The sequence below is a fragment of the Opisthocomus hoazin genome, chromosome Z (genome assembly GCF_030867145.1).
Source record: "Opisthocomus hoazin isolate bOpiHoa1 chromosome Z, bOpiHoa1.hap1, whole genome shotgun sequence".
Lineage (NCBI taxonomy): Eukaryota > Metazoa > Chordata > Aves > Opisthocomiformes > Opisthocomidae > Opisthocomus > Opisthocomus hoazin.
The window spans coordinates 14,127,057-14,146,994 of record NC_134454.1 but is presented as its reverse complement, the minus strand read 5'-3'; the positions used below and the strand labels follow the sequence as shown (position 1 = coordinate 14,146,994).

The following is a 19,938-nucleotide window of genomic DNA, read 5'->3' as shown; positions in this document are numbered from 1 at the left end:
GTGCTAGCCTAGTATGTCTTTCTTTTTTTTTTTCAACAGATCTTTAGCATTTAGAAGAATCATGACATCTGATATACACTTCTGTACAGACAGAACACTAGGGTCTAATCTAATCTATCTTCAAGGGGAAAAATATATTTTGTAGACAGTTAATACAAGGGCTTTAAATCTAAATCTAAAACAGTTTCTTCAGAGGCATGGAAACAGCTCAGTACAAAAAAGTTGACAGTAAATTACTATTACACAATAGTTTCACGAAGACTGAAAACAGAAAAGGGATGAATAAGCTGATTTTTTTTCCTTTTGTACTGTTTTTAATAAAAATTTGTTGCAATCTCTGCCTTCAGTAAGTGTTTTGTTTTAATGGAAGATTTCCCTCAAAGAACTGAGATCACATAACCAGTTAATCTTTTTCAATGCTCATTTACTTTTCAACAAATCAAAGAAATATTTTACTAATATTTACATTAAAAGCTCAACACGTAGCTGACTATAAATTTATAGCTTTTTACCAGGAATTTCTTCTGCAAGAGACAACTAGCATACAACTAACGGAGGATGAACTAAAACCATCCTGTGTTTTCCCTATATGGAAATGTATCATAATAATAAACCGTTTTAGCTTACTATTACATCGAAGCAATAAAAGCAAACTTATACTGAGTTACTCTTCTTAAACATTCTTGAAAAATTTAATGAACTAACCTAAATAAAGAAGCACAGAGCTAAATGACAAAGCAGCTGCCATAAGAATACATTATGATGTAGGAAGAGCAGTGTTATGACCAGCAGTTGTTTCATTTTAATATATTCAGTTTACTAAGTTATGGAGGAAGGGTAGAACATGGTTAACACACTGAACTTTAAACATTTCAGAAAGTCCTAGGAAATACTTACAAGTATTCACAGAACTAGTTGCAAGCCAACAAGAGAGTCCTCTGAAATTTAATTACCATGCATATGGCATCTTGCACCTAAATATACTTATTTCTGAATAGAACATTTTCAGTCAGAAGGGACTTACAACAATCACCTAGACTAACTGACTGACCAGAGCAGATCAAAAGTTAAAGCATGTTATGAAGTGCATCGTCCAAATGCCTCTTAACCACTGACAGGCTTGGGGCATTCACCACCCCTCACAGAAACCAGACCACCTTCTCGGTAAAGAAATACTTCCTCATGTCCAGTCTGAATGTGACAGTCTGACCTGGTGCAGCTTTGAACCATTCCCACGTGTCCTATCCCGGGATCCCAGGCAGAAGAGCTCAGCACCTCCCTCTCCCTGTCCCCTCCTCACGAAGCTGCAGAGAGCAAGCAGGTCGCCCCTCAGCCTCCTTGTCTCCAAACTGGACAAACCCAGGGTCCTCGGCCGCTCCTCACAGGACATGTCTTCCAGCCCTTCCACCAGCTTCCTTGCCCTCCTCTGGTTGTAATTCAAGGACCTTCACATCCTTCTTCAATCGTGGGGCCCAGAACTGCACACAGTGCTCAAGGTGAGGCCGCACCAATGCTGAATACAGCAGGACAGTCACCTCCTTGGCCGGCTGGCTGGGCTGGGTCTGATGCACCCCAGGACGCAGAGGTTTGCCCCCTTGGCTGCCAGGGCAGCTGCTGGCTCACACTGAGCCTGCTGCCAGCCAGCACCCCCAGGTCTCCTTCTGCAGGGCTGCTCTCCAGCCACTCCTCTCCCAATTTATACTTGTGTCCTGTGTTACTCTGTCCCAGGTGCAGAATCCGGCATTTGTTCTTGTAAAATTTCATGCCTTTGACAGGTCTTAATCCCACGACTTACAGAGGCTTTCCGATTTTGCACAGAGCCGTAAAGATTAAAAAATATTATCAAAAAAGATTTTAAAATATTATCAATAGATCAAAAATATAAATCAAAAATATTAAAAAATATTATCAAAAAACAATGAATAAATTAATTTACACTTGCTCGCTATAAGTCTACTACTGAATTAAATGTATTATTTCACATCTCAGACCTTAACATCACATAAGAATCTAGTACAACTCATATTCATTCTTGTGCTCATCCACAAACTAAGAATTTGTTCCCAAGTTGAAAGAAAAAATTTACCACTGTATTTGTGTCAGGAAACTTTCAACATAAACAGAGTTTACACGTGGAAAAACTGCAGTAGTTTAAAACTGCAATTACCAAAACTAAATATGCTAATATCACCAAAATAATACTGGTAGGTTTAAAACTACATACAGACCTTTGTCAACATAAAAATGTAAACAAGAAAGAAAATAATACTGTCTTTAATGTCATTATGCTAGTCTTGACCTAATAAGCATCCAGGACTTTCCCAGCTACTTCCACTTTCTGCCAGCACACGTGATAGCAATGGAAAGTACAAGTACACACTGCTAAGCTGCTTGTCTTTTGACTGTCTCACTCATGCTCGTCCCCAAAAGTGTGGAAACTTTATATTCCATCCCCCCCAAATTTAGCAGCATCATGCAGTTGTCCATTTTCGCACTTTTTTCCCCCCCACTTCATTAATGTAAATTCTTTTGGATTGACAGCAAGACTCCACAAATTATGTCCAAATGTAAACGCAATGCATTGCTATGCAAAAAAATCCTGAAGCATTTAATCAACTGATTTGCCACTATTCCTGTCTACACTTTGCAGTCCAATTTTGTTTTTTAAAACTTTATCAGCTCCTTGCACTAGAGAAAGGTATTCTTGTGTCTTAGCACAGTTAAGACACAGTGTAGAGACACAGGCAAAGTTTCAGGACAAACTTACAACAGAAGCTGACAAATTAGCATCATTCAAAAATTAACTTAAGTAAATGCACTTAATTTGATCATGACAAGAATCACAACTCAACTTTGAAAACACGAAATTATTACTACCAAGAGTGAGCACTGCTTATATGTATCTGCAAGGCTGTTGGCATTTTTCTGACATTTGTATTTCATTTGTCTTTTTGTTTAAAATTAACTGTTGAAATGAAACAAAAGACTTTTCAACTGCTTAGTACCATAAGCAGAGGTCCCTTCCAACCCCTACCATTCTGTGATAAGTCAACCTCCAATGTTAAAGAGGAAACATGTGCTTAAACAAGTTTCCAGTTTCTCATGAAATCTGTTTCAATGAAGAGGCAGATTTAGTGCATGTCTGGAATACTATCCCTTGTTAGATTAATGCATTTTTGAGGGCAGTTTGCAGCTCTAATTTACTTTACAGTCAATCATAATTAATTTCACTGAGTCTAAAATTCACATATCAATGCTGCTTCTTGCTACCTGAGAAAGTTCAGTAATTTATTAATTTTATAGCAGAATTAAATAAAACCATTAAATTTCTGCTAGCATTACACAGGTTTCCAGAAAATAAAAGCAATCTCTTTGCAACAAAATTAGAACAACTTCAATACCTGGGTTTTTTAAAATGCACACCTGACTTAATAAAATTCTCAGCTAACTAGTTCCTGGAAGAAGACAGAATTAGGTAATTATTTTGATAGCTAAGGAAGTATTTAGACCTGACATACATGCACACACCCTTTCCCATACATTTTAACTTAAGTAAAAATTGGGTGTGGGTAGGTGGAGGGGGGAGGGAAAATCTATTTTAGTCTCTTTCAATTCCACTTAAGTGCTGCTTGTACTAGGTCTGTAACAACCACACTCAGCAACAAAATACTCTCATCTGGTACACACATATCTTACAAAGCTCACAAGTCTCAATTCTTAAATAATTTAATGAGAAGACATCACCAAAATCATCACTGCCAACAGAGCAATCAATGGTGGAAGCGCCTTTCGACCCCTCAGGTCATATCTGAACACCATCTTTCAAGCCCAGTTGTGCTGGTTGACAATATCACTGTCCCTGAGCAGGGCTCTTCCCTCTGGGGTTCAGCTGCCTAATCCACTTCAGGCAGTCACAAGAAACTGCTGTTGAAGCACGAGAGCTAACGTAAGGGCTTCGCCAGCACAGCAGGTTATACGATCGTTCATTAATCTGCTCCAGAAAGAAATGCCACCCATCTGCGATGGCTACAACCTCACACAACACAGCTATTTGTAAATGGAACATCTCTCCATGGCTTGAGATTAATCTGCACTGGGTGAGTCCCCCCCAAATCAAACATGCAGCTGCTGTGCTCAAATCTTCATCAGCTGCCAGCAGCTAGAAGACAGTTATGCCTGTCACTGATCAAAAGTGTGAAGGGGGCCCATTTGCCTAAGTGATTTCCTAATAACAGGTGAATACATTAGCTACTAAAGGGAAGCACAGAGACCTCAAGTTTGTAGGTCCTTGTTGAATTCACATGGAAGTGGTTAACCCAGATTTAGCAGAACTTATCAACAAAAAGTGTTTCAGAGCACCAGTGCATAAATCATCCTCCAGAACAGAACCTGGAACCTAAGACCACCCCCCTCCCTATAGATTCTATTTCAAGGCACTTCCTTTGCCTTTGAGCTACAGATTCTCACTAGTGTAACTGGTTACATGAAAAGTTAAAGCAGTCTCAGATGAGAAAACGTAAAATATAATGAGAACTTAGATCTTCTGCAGCTAATAGTTATATCTTTACTAATCCCATTTCTTGGTAAATATTTTTCACATACATTGTTACACTATAGGTTCATTATGCCTGAAGCTTTCTTGCCAGAAGGCATTTTCCTTGCACCATGCCTTTTAATCCTCTGTGGGAAAGGAATAATGTAACCATTACCCATATAAGAGATTTCAGATCTTTGTAACAGACAAATTTTCCTTTTTTCAAGTGTTTATTAATATGCAGTTTCATACTACAGACAATACCACAGAAATGTCCTTACCAAAAGCAGTACCAAGTCAGGAGATTTCTTTGTGTTATAGAAAGCAAACAATAACCAGTCTTGCACAAACACCTTTGGTAATGGAACAGTTTACATTTACCAGGATTATATCTCAGTTTAACTCTACTTTGTATCAACTGAGGAGCCCGAACAGGCTGGGAGATACTTAGTTTGTATGCATGAGGAGATGCAGATTTTAGTTGCTGCTGGTGGAAAGACAGAAAAACATGAAGAAATTAGGTATTAAGGAGGAAGACTTTAGGAGCCAAGACTTTAGACATCAGTAAGAAAGTCAGTTGTCAAAGGTGAACGCCAACACCATTAATATTTCAGGCAAGTCCTGGGGAATAACCTATGCAGGAAAATGGTTGCAACAAAGATGAGAGGCAGCTCTCACCACTTCACAGAATTCTTCAGACCTTATTATTGATGGGGCAGACACAGAGACCACTTCTTTCAGAGAGCTGGAAGAACAAGTACCTTACTACAGATTTAATGAGTGACTCCCTCCAAGACAGATATTTTGAACAGCAGTAAAAATCCACCTCTGAGGCTAAGCTCATTATGGCCCACACCCCTACATCTGGAAGCAGGCCAGAGCACTGCTGGGAAGGGCAAAACAGAATCAGATTAAACTTCACTAAAAGAAGCTCTCAAGTGCACCAAAAGACATCATTCAGATGTAAACTAAGGAGCAGACAGCAGACACCCTGTCCTGGGTAAATAGAAAATTCATACTGGGAAAGTACAGGAAGCTCCATGGTTGACCACACAAAAAGTTAAAAAGGAAAAGGTGTTAGTGAGGGTACCTCTGGTTGCAGAGCAGTATTTATGCTTTATCTGTCTTAGAAGTTCAATAATTCTGCTGACTCAAAAATATTTTTTGGAGGAGGTGGGAGGGTGGGTGGTTTTGTGTGGGTGGTTTGGTGGTGTGGTTTTTTACTTGGGACTTCTGGCTTTTTATTTATTTGTGTTTGGGGGAGGGGTATTTACTGTTTTTTTAAATTTGTTTGCGTATTGGGATTGCATGGCAAGGTTTTGGTAGTGGGGGGGCTACAGGGGTGGCTTCTGTGAGAAGCTGCCAGAAGCTTCCCCCATGTCCAACAGACCCAATGCCAGCTGGCTCCAAGGTGGACCCGCCGCTGGCCAAGGCCGAGCCCATCAGCGATGGTGGTAGAGCCTCTGGGATAAAATAGTTAAGAAAGAAGAAAAAAATGTGCAACTGCAATTCCAGCATGAGAGTGGAATGAGACTATGCAAGAGAAACAACTCTGCAGACACCAAGGGCAGTGTAGAAGGAGGGGGAGGAGGTGCTCCAGGCGCTGGAGCAGAGATTCCCCTGCAGCCTGTGATGAAGACCATGGTGAGGCAGGCTGTGCCCCTGCAGCCCATGGAAGCCCACAGTAGAGCAGATAGCCACCTGCAGCCCAGGCAAGACCCCACGCTGGAGCAGGTGGATGCCCAAAGGAGGCTGTGATCCTGTGGGAAGCTCGTGCAGGAGCAGGCTCCTGCAAGGACCTGCAGGCCAATGGACAGAGAAGTCTACGGCACAGCATGTTTGATGGAAGGGCTTGTGAACCCCACAGGAAAGGACTCACGCTGGGGCAGTTCATGAACAATTCCAGCCCGCAGAAAGGACTCATGTTGGAGAAGTTCGTGGAGCACTGTCTCCCATGGGTGGGACCCCACGCTGGAGTAGGGGAAGAGTATGAGGAGGAGTGCTCGCAAAGACAAGTGATGAACTGACCACAACCCCCATTCCAAGTTCCTGAGCCACTTGGGGGGAGGAGGTAGAGAATTCAGGAGTAAAGTTAAGCCCAGGAAGAAGAAAGGGGTGGGAGAAGGTGTTTTGAAGATTTGCTTTTATTTCTCATTATCCTACTCTGATTTGATTGGTAATAAATTAAATTAATTTTCCTCAAGTTAACTCTGTTTTGCCCGTGATTGTCATTGCTGTGTGATGTCTCCCTGTCCCTACCTCGACCAACAAGCCTTTTGTTATATTTTGTCTCCTCTGTCCCATTCAGGAGGAGGAGTGATAAAACCGCTTTGGTGGGCATCTGGCATCCAGCCAGGGTCAGGCCACCACAGTTTGTTTGGCTTTTCTGGGGTGGGTTTGTTGGTCTTTTTGTTGTTTGGTTGGGTTTTTTTAAACACAGATCAAGAACCCAAATGTGACAGAGAAGAATTCCATACACAGAGAGGGCCTCTGGACCTGAAGAAGATTCTTGTTATCATCTGACTTTCCAAAAGAAGGTATAATATCTCAAGCGTCGTGGCAAATATATACTGAAGCTCAAGGGATTCCCCACTGAGTAAGCTTAGTAACTTGCCACCCTAATTTGGAAGTTAATAAAAGACATGTCCGTCTTCCCTAAAAATCCACTATTTTTGGGACCCTTCTAATAGGAGCAATACAATACAGAGCTATTAAGTCTGCTAGCCCCAAAAGACATATATCTAAAAATCTGGAGGCTCTGATGAAGCCTCTTCCAGCATAACCGGATATTGATAGCCTTTGCTACTGGCCAGCTGAGCCAACAGCAGCCTCAAGACTGTATGTCTTGCTTGGCATACAGTAAGGGATAACGTAATTTGTAGTGACAGATGTTAGTATCGACCAAAATAATCTCAATGTGAAAAGAGGTCCAGTAACTTCAATACTCAAATTCCTCAGAATACGAGTTCTCAGTGAGCCACTTTTGGTAAGCAGAACTGGTGCTACAGGATGAACAAAACACTAGATTACAGCACCTAATGCCAAAGTTTGTCAGACACAAGGAGTGTTGGCTGTGAAAATTTACCACAGCTGATTATAGCAGGCAAGACAGGAATCTAGCTGTAAAGAAGAATGTAGAAGGCTGGAGGTCAGAAAGTTAAATGTTAGCTCCAAGGAGTACTTCCAGCATGGCAACAGAAACTGGTCAATTCTGCATGGAGTACTGACAGGACAAGCCAGGCACCACAAAGGAAATCAGCCCAATATATTCTGTTCTGGAAGACAGCTACAGAAAGAATGTAAATAAAATAAACAAAATAAATTTTTTAAAAACATAAATACATAATTACTAGAACCTGTAGAAGAAGAACCTGTAGTAAAAAAGATTAAAAAAAAATAGTGCCAGAACACTGAGCCCCTACAAACCTTATGACTTGAATGGACACCAGCAAACTTTTCTACAAAGCTCTTCTCGGCTTCTCTTAGAACATTCTCCTGCAGCTCCCAAGCCTTGTGCTCCTGTTGAGCTGCCTCACCCTGCACTGTGCAGGGAGTCATTGTTCAATCCATCTAAAGTCATCTCGGGAGAACAGGTGTGACACCAGGCAACTGGTTTCTAGCAGAATGCCAACCATCCTCCCTCATTTAGGACATAATCCTACTAGCTTCAGCAGAAAGAGGGAGAGAATTCAACTCCATACCACTTTCTAATACGAACCAAGAGAACTAGAAATTCTGTACATTCCTTTAAGATTGTTTCAGATTCATTAAATGACTGTACAGGGTGTGGCTTCTTTCTAGGATAGTTTTTAGGAGAACAACCACCACAGAGGAAATAAACAGACACAGGTTTAAAGACAGTTCTACAAAAAGGCAGATCGAAGTTTATGCTGTGATTATTTTCTCTGAGTATTTTTACTATATCCATACTTTGTAATTTTAGTTGTCATAACTGGACAATACAGTCTCTCCAAAATCCAGTGTTAATTTTCTTTGAAAACACTTGATAAATGCCAATAAAAGTCACTTATGTTCACTATACTGTATCTTACTTCTCTCAGATCCACAGTACTTCAAACAACAAATTAGAAAGAAACACAGTAATAAAGTTTAAAAATCACTGAAATTTTGGCTTTCCACAATAAAAGCAGTTTCACCAGCTTCTCATAGTCAGTGTACACGTACCAGAAGTACACTATAGCAGTATAATTCACTGCTTTTTGGTGTATTTTATAGTCATTTCAAAATAAAGTGATACTTCTCCATTTTATTTATTACACAGTAAACATCAACGTGGGAGGAAGAAGTAAAATTACATAAGCATACTTAGGTTTCAGTTTAAATCCAAACTTCATATTATCCCACCGTAGAATTAGCGTGTGCACAAAACAATAAAGAAAGTGTTACAGTCAAAAATCTCACATTTGCCATTTTCACATAATCCAAAAAACACACCTCTATCACTGGCTGAGGGTTAAGTATCTATGACAGTCCAAAAAGTTAAAATAAGAACAGGCCGTATTTAATGCAGCAATGAATAAACTGACTAGGTTACAAGCAGAACGAACACAAAAAAACCTATATTACCTTCCAATATCAACACTCAAGTTCTACTCCACTTCATAAATAAGTATATGTACAATTTTTATCATAACAGTTCTCACTTGAGTCAATGGCACTTGAATTATACATCTGCTTAACTGCCTTGCTAGATTTAAGTCTAACATATGAAGTAGTATGCTTTAAAAAAAGCCCAAATCTTCACAGAAATGACAATATATTTCTTAACTGAAAAGCCTCTAGATGCACAAATCAATACAGTTAACATATTACCTGGGTCATTATGTGAGTGAGGCACGACAAAAACTTGAAGTGGTTCACTGTCCCATTCATTTTCATTGTATGTGATATCGAAGCCTTGTTTCCACACGCCACCATCTGGATTATCAAAAGGAAGAATGTCATAGACATCCAACATCTAAAAAAGAATAGAAGAAATATAAAACTTGAATTCACAAAAACTGTTCTGCTATTAAAAACCAAAGCCATTTCATCAAAAATAGATCAGCTTGTTCATTACGCAGGGAGTGATGAAGTGTCAAACGAATAGAAAACTAACAAATGAGAGCAAGTTTCAAGTCACACCAGGACACCCAAGACACAGCTGGCAGGAAGAGGAGCATTTGGCAGACCCTGTTCTGAGAAAACTCAAATTGATTAAATAAATGGTAGGAATAAGAGCCTTACAACACAAAAATTATGACAGCTCACAATGGCATTGGGGGAGGAGGGTAGGGAGAGGATTATACAGAATAGCACAATACACTAAATCGTGGAACACAGAAGATGAAGAGGAAAAACTAAGCAATCAGTAAGAAGGGATGACAACATGAGAGACTGAGGCAAAAGTCAAACTCACAAAAGGGAACTGAAAGAAACTATCAGGGAAAAATGCTCAAAACTATACCAAATTGCTACAGCAAAGCTCCTTACATATTCACTGTTGCCCAGTACACTAATTATACAAGGAAGGACATATTTCACCTGTCAGTGCAACTAAGAAGGTTACAGGTAAATAAAACACCTCTAGAGTTACTTTTAAAAAATTCCTGTGAAATTTAGATACTGCCAGTTAGCTTCAGAGAATCTTCTAATGTGATTTTAGACCAAAATTACCATATCCCACTTTTTTTTTTCTTTTTTTCTTTTTTTTTTTGGTAATGCCCTAGTCTGCATTTAGCAAGGAAGGCAGACTTTACAAACATGAACTATCATCTGGACAAGTCTTTTACCGACACTACAGTTTAAAAAACTTGAACTAAACTTTAGTTCTAACCCCATGTTAGAATATAACTGTACACCTAAAAAACTTTCTTAAACATTTCACTTCCACAAAAAATAGCTTACAGGAGTCATTTACTACATGAACACGAGTTAAAACTTTGCAGTGGTAATCTGGTCTCTGTCCTGCTAGGAAACTTTAGAAAAATACAGACATCTGAAACAACCACCTGAATAAAGAAGTCAATGCCTTGTGATGGGCTGATCACCAAACCCCCACCCAGCTGCTCTCTCTCTCCCTCAACAGGATGAGGGGAGAAATAAGATTAAAAGGTCATAGCTCAAGATAAAGACAAGGAGATCACCTACCAATTACCATCACAGACAAAACAGACCCAACTTGGGGAACATTAAATTAATTTATTTGCAATTAAAATAGAGTTGGATAGTGTGAAACAAAGACAAAACTAAAACACTCTTCTAGCCCAGCTCAGCTTCACACTTTCGTTCCCAACTCCCCTCTGTCCCCCTGCCCCAAGTGGTGCAGGGGTATAGGGGCTGCAGTCAGACTGTAATAGTTCCTCTGTGTCACTCCTTCCTCCTCACACTTTTTGCTTGCTCCAGTATGGGGTCCCTTCCACAAGCTACAGTCCTTCAGGAACTGCTCCAGCATGATATTGTCTCCACAGGCTACAGTCCTTCAGGAACTCCTCTAGTGTGGATCCCCCATGGGTCACAGTTCCTTCTGAAAATATCTAGCTGCTCCAGCACGACATACTCCATGGGCTGCAGGGAAATACTTGCTCCATGGTGGTCTCCGCCACCTGCTCCAGTGGCTGGAGCACCTTCTCCCCTTCCTCCTTCAACAACCTTGGTGTTCACAGGGTGGTTTCTTCCACTTTTTTTTCCTTATATCTCACTACCATGCATCGTTTTCCCCTTCTTACAACACTTTCTCCCAGAGGTGCCACTACCCTTGCTGATGGAGGGCTTGGCTGTATCCTGTGGCAGGTTTGTTTTGGAGCTGGATAGAACAGCTGTGTCCTGCACCAGGCACCACCGACCTCTCCTCATAGTCACCACCCCTGAAACTCCCTGCTGCCAACATCTGGGCACTGCACCCAGTACATTCCACCCTCACCTCTGTGGAACACATATTTAAGAACAGTCGATAAAATATACATTCACCACACACTCTTCACAAACTTCACTTACACCTACAAAAAAAAAAATCCCACATCAAAATCAAACTGACATAACAACACTGAAAAAGTTGAAATTTTACACACACGATAAAATTCAACCTCTTGTTCCTTCACCTCATTACAACCACCCCAGAATCCCCACAGTTATTTCACTCTGGCAATGTTCAGTCCAAGTTTTGGACAGTACCACTCTCAACTGGTGTCCTTATCTCTCATTCCTCAAGCCCCAGGTTGGGTGCCAAAAACGACTGCAGTGGGCTGACCTTGGTTGTGTTGACATCTAGCAGCCAGCCAAGGTCAACCCACCACAGGCTTTTAGCTTCAGCTACAAAGAGAAGTAAGTAACGTTAGAGGGGAGTACAACCCACTGTAATCCTAGAATTAGCAGAGCTTCAGCTAGGCCTACAATGTCCATACACTAGATATCTATGGCCTGTACAAGATCTTCTTGTCACGTCACTGTTCCACCAAGATTGCTTCCACCTTTGGACAGTATCGCTTAGTGGAAAAATACAGATGCAGTACTCGCAGGTGTGTGGCCAGCTTGAAAGGTCCTGTCATGGTGTAACCCGGCAGCCACCTGAGCAGCTGTCAGGTCCTAGTTGTTGGCTGCCATGTTAAGCCACAACAGGATCAAATAAGGGTTACATTGAAATTAGCCTAATACCATATTTTTTTTATTTTCTAAAATTTGATTTTGAGGAACTGTAATTCTTCTGTGAAATGCAACCTTATGAAGAAAACTAGGTGCATACTCTGTAAATTTGCCAATTACCCACAAGTCGCCTTGAGACTGACAAACTCTTTTGACATTTCAACCATGAAAATACATTTGTTTAAAAGGCAACAATTCACATTCCTATAACTTTATTTCATAGATGGAGCTTGAATTTCACAAGCAACTTCCTGCAGTCTGCAAGACACCGTTTTTTACGGTCCATAACATACATATTTTTTTCCCCCCAACATCTATTACCTTACAGTTATCTCAAAAAACCATGCTCCCATGATTAGGAGCTAAAAAGCTAGAAACTGCAATTCAGGAAATAGACCTTGCAATCTTATTCAATAGTTGTCTGAAATAACTGGCTCAATGACTTGAGAGGTTTGCTGCCTGCGAGGGGCCCGGATCCAGGCCATTGTAGAGGAACTGTTGAAGCTTGTCCAACTCGCTGACTACTACCCTTTGTTGTTCTTCCATTTAGGTACCAGTGATACCTCCAGGGGCAACCTGGACTGCATCAAAAGAGATTACAGAGCTCTGATGGTAGTAATGAAGGTCATGGAGGGGCAGGTAGTATTCTCTTCAATCCTGCCAGTAAGGAGTAAGGGTCTGAGAGGAAGACTCTGATAGTAGAGTTCAATAATTGGCATTGGAACTGGTGCTGGCAACAGGTTTTGGGGTTCTACGACCCTGGGACTCTGTTTGCAGATCAGTGTCTGCTTAGGAGAGATGAGATCCCACTCACTAAATAGGGCAAAGGTATCTTTACCAGGAGGATGGCAGACCTGTTAAGGAGAGCTTTTAGCTATGAATAAAGGGGGAGGAAGAGAGTTACCAGCAGGCCTATGAAGGAGGAAGTGATGGATAAGAGTGACGCGACATGAAAGGATTAAAAAAAAATAATAATAAAATAAATAAACAAAACAGGGTTTAAGCAGGGTCACCTCCAGCATTTGCATGTATGCAAGCAAGTGCCTACAAGACACAATTACAGAGAAATCACCAGAACCCCTTCTGGGAAATCAGCCTGCTGGGGTGCCACTCTGAAGTACACTAATTCACACACCATGGGGAATAAACATGATGAGGTGGAGATCTGTGCGCAGTTGTAAGCCTGTGAACTTGTCGGGAGCATAGAGAGATGGTGGGATGACTCTAGTGACTCTAAAATTCAATAGCTGCAGTAACCATGAGATGGTGGAATTCAGGACACTGAGAGAAGGGAGGAGGGCAAAAAGCAAGATCACATCACTGAACTTCAGGACAGCAGACTTAGGCCTCTTTGCTTGGCAGAGCCCACAGGATAAGACCCTGGAGGGAAAAGGAGTCCAAGAAAGCTGGTTAATATTTAAGGATCACCTCCTCCAAGCTCAAGAGAAGTCCATCCCAACAAGCAGGAAGTAAGGAAAAAATGCCAGGAGACCTGCATGGATGAACAAGGTACTTCTGGCAAAACTCAAACAAAAAAAGGAAGCACAGAGTGGGTAGAAGCAGAGATAGGTAACATGAGAGAAATATAGAGACACCATCCAAGCACCCACAGATGAAGCCGGAAAAGCTACAGCCCAAACGGAATTTAATCCAGCCAAGAATCTCACAGGCAATGAGAAGGGCTTCTCTAAGTATACAAGTGACAAAAGGAAGGCTAGGGTCTGCTTTTGAAGGAGACAGGGAGCCTGGTGACACGGGACATGGAAGAGGCTGAGGTACTGACTATCTTCTTTGCCTTAGTCTTTACAAGCAAGACCAGCCTTCAGGAATCCCAGGTTTCAGTGATCAGGAAGAAAGTCTGGAGCATGGAAGATGTGCCCTTGGTGGAAAAGGGCAGGTCGGGAAATACTTCAGCAAAATGGACTTACATAAGTAAGTGGGACGCACCCACAAGTACCAAGTGAGCTGGCTGATGTCGCTGCAATGCTGCTCTCAAGAATCTTTGAATGATCATGGTGACTAGGAGAAGTGCCCAAGGACTGGAGGAAAGCAACACCACTACTATCTTCAAGAATGGCAGGAAGGAGGACCCAGGGAACTACAGGCTGGTCAGCCTCACCTTCATGCCTGGGAAGGTGATGGAGCAGCTAATCCTGGAAACCATTTCCAGGTACGTGAAGGGCAAGAAAGTCATCAGGAGTAGCGAGCACGGATTCACCAAGGGCAAGTCATGCTTGACCAACTTTTGAAACTTCTATGATTCTATGATTAAATGATTAGCCTGGTAGATAAAGGGAGAGCAGTGGATATTGTCTAGCTCAACTTCTGTAAGGCTTTCAGCACTGCCTCCTGTAACATCCTCATAGAGGAGCAGCTGATGTATGGGCTGGACAAGCAATGAGATGGATGAAAAAACAGCTGAACAGCCAGGCCCAGAGGGTGGTGATCAGTGCCATGAAGTCTAGTTGCAGGCTAGTAACCAGTGGTGTACTCAGAGGTCACTACTGGGTCCAATGCTGTTTAATATCCTCATTCATGATTTGGATGATGGGGCAGAGTGCACCCTCGGCAAACTTGTAGATGACATCAAAATGAAAGGAGGGGCTAATACACCAAAGGGTCATGCTGCCACTCAGAAGGATCTTGACAGGCTGGAGAAATGGGCTGATGGGAACATCACGCAGTTCAACAAGGGGAAGTGCAAAGTCCTGCACCTGGCGGGGAACAGCCCCAGGCACCAGCACAGGCTGGAGATCACCCAGCTGGAAAGCACCTTGACATAAAATGACCTTTGGGTTCTAGTGGATACCAAGTTGAATGTGAGACAGCAACATACCCTTGCAGCAAAGAAGGCCAATGGTATCCTGGGCTGCATTAGGAGGAGGGTTGTCAGCAGGTCAGGGAAGGTGATACTTCCACTCTGTTCAGCACTGTTGGCGCTACACCTGGCATACTGTGTCCAGTTCCGAGCTGCCCAGTACAAGAGCAACATGGACACCCTGGATAGTGTCTAGCAAAGGGCCACTAAGATGAAGTGACCGGAGCATCTCTTTTAGGAGAAAAGGCTGAGAGAGATGGGACTGTTTAGCCTAGGGAAGGTTTGGGGGGGGATCCTATCAATGTGTACAAATATCCGAAGGAAGAGTGCAGAGAAGGAGTTAGGTTCTTTTCAGCGGTGCCCAGTGACAAGAGGCAACAGGCACAAACTAGAACACAGGACATTCTTTCTGTACATCAGGAAACGCTTTTTTCCTGTGAGGGTGACTAAGCACTGGCACAGGTTGCCCAGAGAGGCTGTACAAGCTTCATCCTTGGAGATACTAAAAATCCATCTGGACAATGTCCTGGGCAACTGTATCTAGGTGACCCTGCTTGAACAGGGAGTTGGACCAGATGACCTCCAGCGGTCCCTCCCAACCTCAACTATTTTGTCATTCTGTGATTTGAATGTTCATCAGACACAGTTAAAATAAGCCAAGAAAAGAACTAGGACTTAAAACTTCCACTGGAATAAACTGAAGCCAGACAGGCTGAAATCACTGCACTTATGCCAAGACATACAGAATACAAATGTTAAGTCATTTTTATCTCTCACATAACACCATCCTCAGTAATTATTGTGCAATAGATTAATTACAAATTACATTATCACTTGACCAGGTTGCATGACTACAGGTGAAGTGTAATTTCCAAGTACCTAGTCAATATGAAGCAAAAAAAAGTTAAAGACCAGTATTTCCTGGACATATTTTAATTTCATTTCTAAGTATAAAATACTGACATAGCAAGCAAGGACTTTGTCAAAACAGTAGACAAATAGAAATTCAAAAAGGACGCTGCCTGTCTTCATCATGGCCACTTCAGAAGACAGTCATGTTGTTACAAGCTTTTCCAATCAAAACATCTGAAAACTTATCAGTTGTCTTTTTTTCTACATAGGCTTCCTTTTTCTCTATACTGAGGGCCTCAAATTGTGGCAGTAATGCAAGTCTTGGGCAAAATTCACAACATTTACCCCAGTGAACATTACCGCACAGAAGAAATAAAAGCATAGTTTGTGACTCTTCAGGCCACCTTTTTAAAGAGTGATTCATGCCTCATTTTTAAAAGGCGCAACATTACTAAGCACAATGTTAGATGCTTCAGTAGTTGAAAGGGACAAGAGAGGACACACCTCACCATATTAGTTAAAAGACCTTCCAGCTCAGCATGATGGCTGTTGAGAATTCTGTCTTCTTTGAGCACAAATTCCAGATACTTCTTGAACTACTGACCTAAAAAAGTGTCAGGTCATAACCAGATTTAATCCAGAGTTCTTCATTTTGCTGGTTTTATTACCTAGCTCCATTTTTATCTTCTGAAAAAGTACACATTAGTCTTCTATTTAGTTTAAATTATGTCAATTCTCATTTCAGTGTTATTTTCAGTGGCCAAGCTCTACTACAATTTCTGACCTACTTACAAACGCCACAAGTAAAGTATACAAATTATTGATTTACAATTCCTCCATGAAAAAAAATCCTTTACTTGTCCTATCCAAGAATCTTTCGGGTCTCATGTTATCAGCAACTTGTTTTGTCCAATTCATGCAAAGAAAACACATCTCTCTGAGCAGCAAGTCTTGGTAATACTACTCCCTGAAATATCACAAAGGTTTTTAACACATATTTGAATGTGTTCTCATAATGGTTTCTCCATTCTGGAAGCCTGTAATTAACTCCCACAACTTATTCAGTGAAGCCTCTTCTTCCTTCATTCTCTAAAGCGATTTTCGTCCAAACACTATGTCCCACCTATATTAGCTCTTATTTCTTTGCAGTCTCTCACTTCATTCTCATACATCCACTTGAGAGACAGACATGGAAAAAGTCAAGTCCAAATCTATGGGTTTAAGTCAACCTCTATGAACAGCAGGTAATTAACACTTACATGCTGTTTTAGAATTCCAAATATAACTTTCAAAAAACAATGCTCCAAATAATCTACTCAGTATTCAAATACAGTAATTTAGATAAGCTCATTAACTTGGTGTTACAGGAATTCTGCTTAAGTCAAGGTCTCAGATTCCATAACTGAAATGCAGGTCAGACTCACAGGATGAGAAACGGTATACAGAAGCAGTATTAAAATGACTTGATGATGGTGGATAACCTGCTGAGTACAAGGTACTAATGCAATGACATGAACAACATTAGAGCCCTCCCTCCCTGTGCACGGCAAGGAAAGAAAGCGTGAGTAGGGGAACAGTATTGAGAATATTCCCTGCTGTATTTGTTACTTAAGTACATGCACATAAGCTTAAAAGTAAAGAAAATCATGAAAAAGTAGTTTATCTACTACAGCCTACCACTAGGTAGGTGCATTAACTGATAGTAGGTACATGATCTGATACTCTGCAAATGTGAAGCAAAACACGGTAATAGTTTAAGCAAACACATTTTACTTTCCATTCAGAACAGGTTAACACGTCCAAGAATTTAAGTCAACACATTTGATCTTAAAATTCACAATTCACGCCTACTATAACTTATTTCTGATGCACCTAACAAAGCATACAATGTGGTAACAGCTTGTACAAGGAATAACCTGTTACAATCTAGTAACTTGAAAACATGTAATCATAGATCCATATACTTTACTTTCCTGCACAGAAATCTTCATGCATATTAGTAACCTGAACAGTCAGATAGTGCCTCTAGAAAAAACGACTTTCTCTGTAAAAGACATATTAAGGTGGTGCCTATCCCTGAAGAGCTTAAAGGCATTATAAATGATACATCAGAGGTCACAGATGTTCTAATATGTGTACTTACTCATCTTAAATCCACTGTCTTTCTCCTACAATAGAAATACTTTCACTTCTAGAATGAGAAAGATGGACTTCAAAATTTAATCTTTGCTTTGGAGTACTATGAATATTTATAGTATTCCCACAAGACTCCCAAAACCAGTGCAGATCACAAACTTCACACAGTATTCTCAGTGCTGCTGAAACACTCCATTAAAACTGAATATATAAGAGTCCATGAACTCACAAGCATTACCAGAAAGCAAAATAAATCCAACTTGAAGCGTTTGACTTTAAAAACTTCAAACTCCCCAGTCAACATGGTATATGTTCCTCCTTTCTGATCAAAGTGCCTATACAAACTGGAGACACACAAGCATGCTGAAATACAGAAATGGCATTCAAAAGGGAACACAGAACCTGAGATTTTTTAAATTATAATTCTTGAACACTCTTTACCTCCCCATCAAGACCCACCTACACACATATCCCTAAAACACAAAACCTATTTAAATCAAGACTATTAACTAGAAATAGTTAATAAGTCATCAATTCTAGAACAATTTGGGGAAACCGAAAGACCCTCTCAAATTCTTTCCAAAGGTCTTCCAATGGTACTTAATAATAATCAGAGTATAATCATTGGTTTTTGTTTGGGGGTTTTTTTAAGAATTTTTCGGCTATGTGAAACGCTGGCTCTTGACAATCACAATTCAATTTCTAGACAGTTTAAAAAAGGTGAAAAGAAACAGTTTCATAACATCTGTTAAACACAGCAGTCACTTGAACAGTTCTATTATGTCTTAGATTAGAAGCTTAGTACTGGCATTTTAGCAGTAACTAGATGTTTTCAGATTTAAAACGGAATGGCAACCAGGACTCCAGCAGAATAAAAGACAGACATACTGCTTACCTGTACACCTGAACCATGACTTCCACTTTTTGAAGCAAACAAGCAATCCTCAGAATCAACTGCAAGCAAAACTGAAGCAGAAGGAAATTCAGAGACAGATCCTTGACTGAAGTTTATAGCCTCTGGATTTTTTTGACCATCCTTTACTGATTCACTCAGATTGATCACAGAATCTCGTATGTTTGAAATAATCTCATTGTTTTCTGCCAACAGGCGTTCTAAATGATCTATTTTTTCTTGCAATATTGAAAGCTGGCCCTGGAAAAAAAAAAAGTAAAGTTATTTCTCAGACCAGTTCCTGACAAATTTAAAAACAACATCAATTTCACACTAATATACAGTCACCAAAAAAAAAAAATCAAAATAAATCTTTATTCTGTATTTTATGTAAAGACAAACCAACATGAAATTGAACCAACATACGAAATCTTCTCGTTTCAGAGTAAGGGAAAACAGGAAAAGTTACATTTTCCACTACGAACTTGAATTTGCAGCACAAAATCAGCGATACAAAGACATTCTTAAAAGGTCACACTTTCAAGTACCAGTTATGCCAACTTCTACTTTTTTCATGCCTTTCACAGATTTGCAAAAATCTGATCTTTTCATTTATGATCCCATCAGAACATCAAAGAGAACGACATTTTTTACAAGGCAGTCACATCATGATGGGATTAACACGATGTATACACTTTTGGGTTTTCCTGTACCTGTAAAATAGTATTTCTCATTTTCAGTGAAATCCACAAAGAAATTAACAATAGCACTCAATGGGGGTAAAGGATCTCTTAACAGCCTGATCACCGTAATAATCAGTATAACTGGACCATTACAAACATCAGGATAATCCTGTAAAAGACAGCTCAAACTGATAGCACTTTTAGCCACTAGGTCATACTCAAGTCACCAAACAACAGGATTTTATATATGATTCTAGTGCACACCGCAAGAAAAAGGCTACAGAATAACAGCAACATAAATTGAAAGAAGTCAGTGTATCTCCCAAAGCAACTTGGGAGGAGAGACAAGACACCATAAAGCAATTTTATAGCATCTAATCAC

At 40.5% G+C, this 19,938-nt stretch overlaps 1 protein-coding gene across 1 annotated transcript in view; it reads right to left on the bottom strand.

The window, feature by feature from the left end:
* The window catches only part of MAN2A1 (mannosidase alpha class 2A member 1), a 120,190-nt gene that overhangs the window by 88,966 nt on the left and 11,286 nt on the right, over positions 1 to 19,938 (bottom strand). Inside the window, exons 2-3 of the mRNA XM_075410527.1 lie at positions 18,877 to 19,134; positions 9,368 to 9,512 (exon numbers count right to left, since the gene is read on the bottom strand). Of these exons, the coding sequence (XP_075266642.1) occupies positions 9,368 to 9,512; positions 18,877 to 19,134 (403 nt within the window). The remainder of the gene's footprint in view (positions 1 to 9,367; positions 9,513 to 18,876; positions 19,135 to 19,938) is intronic.